This window comes from Pteropus vampyrus, unplaced genomic scaffold (assembly GCF_000151845.1).
Source record: "Pteropus vampyrus isolate Shadow unplaced genomic scaffold, Pvam_2.0 Scaffold129, whole genome shotgun sequence".
NCBI lineage: Eukaryota > Metazoa > Chordata > Mammalia > Chiroptera > Pteropodidae > Pteropus > Pteropus vampyrus.
In genome coordinates this window covers 903,869-911,505 of record NW_011888910.1, presented here as the reverse complement: position 1 = coordinate 911,505, position 7,637 = coordinate 903,869, and the positions used below count along the sequence as shown (strand labels likewise).

Genomic DNA, 7,637 nt, shown 5'->3' with positions numbered 1-7,637 from the left:
TTTTTTCCTTTTAAGATTTTTTAAAGAAACTCAAACAAGATAGTATATGTGAAAATGCTTTGAAAATTGTAAAGAGCTAAGCAAATTGGTTTTAAGATCAATATTAATGCATTACATAATTATTTTATTTCCAACAAATATTTATTGAGCTTTTCAGAAGCCATTATTTCATGAACCTGAATTCAAAGAGACACAAGACACCATTCCTGGCACATGTACAGGATCCTATGTTGATGGAATGAACAAAAGAAATACTAGAGATTACTGGGACGGAATGGGAAGCGGGGAGAGATAGGGATAGAGATGAAGGAATTGAAAGAAAGGAAGGAAAGAAGGAGGGAGTCCAGTGGGAGAGAAAGTATGTACACAAAAGAAATACAGAGTTAGGTGGCATGGGCCACATGTATAATGAACAGACTAGATTATTTTAAAATTACTTTTATAAATCAAGGAGGATAACTTATTAAATATTTTTACCTTGTAATGCTGCTTGCCTCTCTTCAAAATAATTTCCTTTTTTTCTTTCCTATAATACTCTTGGTAACAAGTGTTAAACTAATGCCTTAAGACAGATAATTTTGGAGTCGTTTTTAAAGAAAAAAAGTGTTATTTAGAGGTGGTAAAATAAAACATAGAAAGCCCTATAATATCGTTCACACGTTCATGTGCTCCATCTTTGGATTAAAATCCAGAATGCATTTTCTTTTTAATTCACTGACAAATGAATCTTTAGGCAAACTGGTGGAACCATTACTTGTTTAAACAGGTTTTAGGATGAACTTCAAAATAAATGTTTGTGCAGACAGGTTCTTTATAGTATGAATCATTTATCTTTGTGAGTTTGAAGATAAAACAATTTCAAAAAAGTTAAAACACTTTTAAGAACAAATGTTATTTTTTTCAAGGACAGTTGTTAATTTTAATTTAGTAGTCAATACTTTTTTGACTGATTTGGCACAAATGAGTTTTTTTTTTTCCTTTTAATATGACATCTTTTATCTTCCATGCCACTGAAATAGGATTTAAAAATTGAACTTTGAGCTTGTTAGTTCAGTTCCTAACATGGTTTTAAATCTCTGCACCCCTAACACCTGTACGTACCAGTATGAAAAACTTCTTTGAGGCTAGGGATTTTTTAAATCCTTATACACTTGTTAAATAGTAAATTTATTTAAAGTTTTTTTTTCACATATGATAGAATTTTGCATTTTCCCAAAGTGCACTATATGAATTAAAGAGGAAAGTTTATTACCATTAGACAGAATATAGACTTTTGTATTATTTTCAACAGGAAGAATGAATTTGGCGGTTTCATAACATAGAGTTACAGAGAAAGTAAGCTAGAGAAATCTTAGTTACCATTTAGCTCAAGAGATGGAAAACTGAGGTCTAGAAAATTTCTGAGATTAAAAAAAAGTTCTAAAATTGTTATGTGGTCAATAAAAAATAGAATTTGACTTAAAAAGTTTTGAATGACACTCAACTTTTAAAAAATGCACATATTCCCTGCAGCAAGCTTTCCTGGCTCTCATGCTGAAGAATCCAGCACTGCACAGTGTTGATTGAGTGTCTGACGCGCACTAACCCAAAGGATCAAAATTGTATCTACTTGTACTTCCTCCTTGATTTGAGTATAGCCAGTTCTTTGTGGGTCCTTCACTGGGCTAAGACAGCACACTGAAATGTAAGGATGGATTCTCTTTTCTCAGTGAGTAAACCTCAGGGGCCTGAATCTCCCTTCCTCCACCTCTTTTCAATAGACTGAGCATGAGCTACTTAAAAGATTCCCTTTCTCACCCATGTTTCTGAATGGAATGGTGTCCTTAGCCACACCTCGGACTAAAGTGAGATTCTTACCAATGAAAAACAGGAAAGGTAGATCTTGCTTTAAAGACCAGATGAAGTCTTGGAAAGTTCCATAATGAAATTTGGTTAATCAGATCATACTTTCCTATAGACAAATAGTAATATCAAAGATTCATCATTACATTGTTCTAACACTTTAGCTTTTCATTTTTTTGACCCTTAAAGAGATTAGATTTTTGTGCATTCCTCTTTCCCATACATTTATTAATCTTTTTACTGAAATGTCAAGCAAAATGCATAGGGTTTTAGTGGGTATCAAGTGCATGTATGGTAAATATATGCAAGTTCTTTAGTAAAGCATGAACAATTCTTTTTAGTATTAACAGTGTATGAAGTTCCCTGTTTTTTCTTTTAAGTTCAGATATATGTAGGTGAGGGGGAGCAGATAAGATGACTTATCTTTACAGTGATACAAACTGCTCTCTCTATATAAGTAGGAATGTCTTCTAAAAGTAGGAAGGAACCAGAAAAATGTGGGAAGGTCACTAATTTAAGCCAACATTTAATTGCCTTACTTTTCTTTTTCCTGGGTACAGTTAATTTTTAAGTATCTTGTAACTCAGGGGTCCCCAACCCTGGGCTGCAGACCCGTAGTGGTCCGTGGCCTGTTGGGAACCGGGTCGCACAGCAGGAGGTCAGCAGCAGTCTAGTCAGCGAAGCTTCATCTGTCTGTAGCCACTCCCCAGCACCAGCACTAGCATCACCGCCTCAGCTCCACCTCAGATCATCAGGCATTAGATTCTCAAAGGAGCACAGGTCCCTGGAGCCAAAACATTGGGGATCGCTGCTGTAACTAACTACTTTAGTAGTTTGTAAAAAGAAGCTGGTGAGTTTTATATTTTGTTGTCAAATTAATTTGGCCATAAACTCACTTTAAAAAGACTTGTATGTATTTCTGGGAAACATGGCAGAGTGAGAGACATCCCCAGATCTCTCCCCTTGAAACAACAATAAGCTGAACATCTAAAACTCAACAAAAAACACCCAAACTGCACACTAGCATGTCTGAGTGTGTAATCTACACATAAGAGCTACCACAGATTTTAAAACTTTTTATTTGCATATTAAAAATGTACATTCCAGTAATTAAAATTATTTGAACAATAAAAGAAAAAGACTTCTATGTACATTTTGGTATATGCATTCACAGCTGAGCTTGGCCTCCCTTTTTTTTTTATAAGCACGTTTTAATTTTGGAATAATTTTACACTTACAGAAAAGTTGCAAATATACTAGAGAGTTCTCACATATTCCTCACCCAGTTTCCCCTGCCTCTGTCTACTAGCTCAGTCTGTGATAGTTTTTACAGTACCGCACATTATTAAATCAGTCAGGAAACTCTGACTTTCCATTGTGCTAAGAGATAGCCCTTTCATTTACATCCTGGGGAATGGCATTCTTTGTGGGAATTACTCTCTGAACCAAACTGCTGAACAGAATTACTAAATGTTTCAGTAGAAAAGTACTCTCATCCCCCTTGAATAAAAGAAAACAAATATAATTTATGCAGGACCTTTCTAATTCTTTATCCATCCATCCTAGGGTTCTAAATGAGGTTTCTATATTTCTGATTTTTTCCCCTTTGTCTCTTGAATTTTTTTCTTCTATTTTATAATAGGTACATTTTGGAAAGTATTCTGATTCTAAGTCAATTGGAATTTTGTACAAGTTTGGACAACCGACGTAGTCCTGTTTATATCTCAGCAGTACGGGATTGTGCCAAATTTTCTGTATAATTGAGTGGAAGAAAGAGACTGACTGCATTCATGGGGTGTGGGGTGTCCTGGTTTTGATAGGTGGGCAGTTCAGGCAGGCACATTGCCCAGGCCTGCCTGGAGGAGCCATGTCATCATCTGGGAGTGGTTCCCAGGGGAAGCTTGGTTCCTCACCCACGCAGATTCAGCTAGTGCTGGCTTGTTGGGGAGCCTTGCTTACAGGGAGGAACTGCAAATAGATGGCAGAGAGAAAGTCAGTGTTTCCCCAGTGTGAAATGGCACGGAATCAGGCACAGAGAGAGCAGTTTCCCACATTCTTGTGATTTTATCCCATCTGTGTACAGCCTGTGATTTTCAAACCTTTTTTTTGAACAGTCAAATTCTTTCTTACCCACACACCCACACCCCTCCCACACAGACACACACGTAGGAGAAAGTTGGGTACATCAAACAAGCATTAAACAGTTTCATCTGCAGGTGGCCCTGGCTGAAGAGCTGGGTAGCTCTGAGGTCCTGTGAACAACTCAGGCCTCTTGCGGCATATTCGTGAGGACTTTTCCTGGACAGTAAATAATAATTTAATATGCTTTAAATTGCTCTTAAACTAAACTATAGTAGGCTGTGCTGCAGCATAATGTATCTTGGCAAATTAAAAAGTAAGACTTTTATTATACCTTGTTCTTTTTATTTCTGTCTGGAGCAAATTAAATTCCCATAATCTACAAGATGGAACCTCTACAACATTCTTCTTACGTATCATTGTTGTTTTAAGGTTTCTGCCATTTGTCTTCTAGAAAAGTGCTTCATTTAAAATGTATCTGTGGATGAGCATCATTGCAGAGAAAAGTATTTTAGGGCCATCTTGAAAGGAAAAGTGGCTTGTTTTTGCATTAAAGATGTTTAAATCTCCCATCACTTTCTTCATACCATTATTTTTTTTACCATTATCTTTTTTTTCTGTGATTGCAGAAGATATTTTTGTCGAATAAGCTTTTCTTTTGTTTCCTACTATTTTTCTTAGCCAGACTTGTCAGTGACACCTTCATGTTCTGGGTCTGATCCCGTGAAGTCTTCTCCAGAGGGAGTTGAGGTGTTGGAGGTGAAGCAGGAGGGGTGATGGATAAGCTGCTAAAAGTCTGTTTTTACAACCCGAAAGAGTATTTCTGCATTGGATCTTGGACCTGGGGAAACAAACTTGCTGTGAATGTCATTATTGGGCTAATTAGTAAAATTTGTAAAAGTTCTGTAGAGTAGAAAGTAGTATCCTATCCACTTTAAATGTGATTTTGAAAGTTGTACTGTGGTTATACAATTGAATGTCTTTATTTTTAGGAAATACATGCTGAAATATTTTGTGGTGAAGGGGCGTGATTATTCTCAAATGCTTCCCCAAAATATGTATATGTGTACAGAGAGAGAGAGAGAGAGAGAGAGAGAGAGAAAGAGGATAAAGGAAACTCAGCAAATGTTAGTAATTGGAGAATCTGGGAGAAGGGTCTACAGGAGTATTTTGTCTCATTTTTGCAGCTTTTCTGAAAGCTTGAAATTATTAATTATTTCAGAATCGAGAAAGAAAACTTTACATCTGCTTTCTTTGTGTTTGCCTCATCAGTCAAACTGGAACGATGTCCAGGCACCAGAACCAGAACACGATCCAGGAGCTTTTACAGAACTGCTCAGATTGTTTGATGCGGGCAGAGCTGATTGTGCAGCCGGTAAGCTTTCTCGTTCTCCTCAAGTACCCGCCACACCCAGTTAGTTTAGACTCTTATCGCCCTCACCTGTGCATCCTTATTCACTGCTCTCTTTCACATACTTACAGTTTGGAGAGTATCTTTTTCAAAACAGACTGGAGAGTGATGTATAAATTCTTAACCTACTTGTAATGTTGGTTTAACAATGGGAACCAGTTTTCACACAACTTTTTTTTTTCAATGAATGTTTACACTGCAGATTGCCACCCTTTTGGAATTGCAACAAGCTGTTGTCATTTATTTTGTAAGACTTTCTCTTCCTAGAAATGGTACCCGACATGTTTATGTCACTGGATTATGATGTACACCATCCATTTAATAAGGTTTTTTTCAGAAAAAAAAATTACTATGTTGTGAGAACAATTCTATTTGAGGAAGAAAATATAAAAAAATAAGAAATTGAAAATTGAGGACAATGGTAACATTTGCGAAAGCCTCACGATATTTCTTGATATTACTGAGATAGTTTAGAATCTCACTGAAACAGGTTTAGAAATCCTGGGTTCCATGATATTTTCTGTGTAAGGTTTTTATTTTTAAAAACTGTAGCTAAAAACAGACTAGAGAATGGTGGGACCATAGCTGCCTTTTCTTTTCCTTCCTTGATTGGTTGTATCTCTTCAGCAAAGGACTTGAATTCTAGTGTCCTTGATGCAGATGTTCATGTAGGAGTTAAATCTGGAATCTGACTCATCACAACATACCACCGTTAAATATAAAGAGGGGTTTAAATCAACTGAATTTATGTGTTCTGTTTGGAAAATATCTTAATGTTCTAATTTCTTAAGTTTAGATATTGTGTGGGTTCTAGTTCTGGTTTATTTCATCCAATTAAAAAATAACTTTAATTAAAGTAAAAAGATATTTGGGGCTCGGTAAACTGCCTTGATTCTAGTTCTGGTTGTTTCAAATCTCGATTTGAAACATACTCCTCTGAATGTTCATCACAGTGCTATGATTCCTTTATGTAAAACAAAACAGGAGGCACCAGTGACTTCCTAATGAACACATACACTCAGTCCTGAATGGTTTGCAGTGGATATGAATATGTTTTACATGTAGTTCCATAAATTTACATGGCATCATGATTTCAGTTTATTTTATTTTATTTGCTGACATTTCTGTTTAGAGAAATAAGGCTCATTTGGCTGAAGCCAAACGAAAGCAATTGTAAAATTCTAGAGAAAGCTCACATATATGGGACTGACGCAGTAGCCTTTTACATACGGAGGAAGCTTTCTTTATTTTTTTTAATAAACCTTTTTATTTTGAAATAATTATAGGTTCACAGCAGTTGTAAAAATAGTACAGAGCAGTCTTGTATACTCATCACCCATCTTCCTTCAAAGGTGACATCTCACGTAACTACAATGCATCATCAAAACCAGGAAATTGATTAGTTCAATACAATAAATTAGACAGCTTTCTTTTTAAGAACTGAAAAGTCATTATCTCATAAGATACAAGAAAAGCTCAGACCTGATCTAGTATAATGGTACAGCATTCTTATTTACTACAGTGAAATTCCCATTAGGTGAGAATTCTGTGTAAATATAAAAGATAGGCATTTATCATATTGAAGAAAAGGAAAGATCAGCATTCTGTAAATATGCTTTTAAAAGCCTGGTAAAAATTAAAAATGCAGTCCACAAATTTTGGTTCATGAATCTCCCTATATTTATCCCTCTTTCTCAAATTAATAAAATAGTTTACGGTTATAAATTTTTTGCAAAGTAGAAACGTATAATATTTGTTAACTCTACAGCAGAAGCTTTTTCTTCCATTAACACACATGAAGCTTTCATCGTGTGTTTCTTTCATATAAATTCTTTCTTTTAGGAACTGAAATATGGAGATGGAATACAGCTGGCTCGGAGCAGAGAATTGGATGAGTGCTTTGCCCAGGCCAATGATCAGATGGAAATTACTGATAGCCTGATTAGAGAGATGCGGCAGATGGGCCAGCCTTGTGATGCTTATCAGAAAAGGTATTGCCCAGAGAGCACGAATGCAGGCAGGCCTCATGAAGATAAATGTCATAAACTCAATCTCATGACCCGGGTCCCAAGGAGAGGCTTGCTTACTTGGTATTTTGTAGCTTTATGTATCTCTAATACAAATTGACTAAAACCACTACCTTCATCTTTTATGGAATCACAAAGCTTCCATGAGAAGAACTAAATTGACCTGCCCAAAGGAGTGTGCTTATTTTGAAGAGTTGAGTTTGCCATGAGAGGTTAACTGTACCTCCCTTGAGGAGTCAGCAAAGGCCTTTGGCATAGCATTTGACTTTTAAGAGTCT

The 7,637-nt window shown here is 36.0% G+C and overlaps 1 protein-coding gene across 3 annotated transcripts in view; it reads left to right on the top strand.

The window, feature by feature from the left end:
- The window catches only part of DSP (desmoplakin), a 42,490-nt gene that overhangs the window by 7,533 nt on the left and 27,320 nt on the right, over positions 1-7,637 (top strand). For all 3 annotated transcript variants that reach the window (XM_011367034.2, XM_023534646.1, XM_011367032.2), the window contains exons 2-3: positions 5,194-5,296; positions 7,175-7,323. In XM_011367034.2, coding sequence (XP_011365336.1) covers positions 5,194-5,296; positions 7,175-7,323 — 252 coding nt within the window. The remainder of the gene's footprint in view (positions 1-5,193; positions 5,297-7,174; positions 7,324-7,637) is intronic.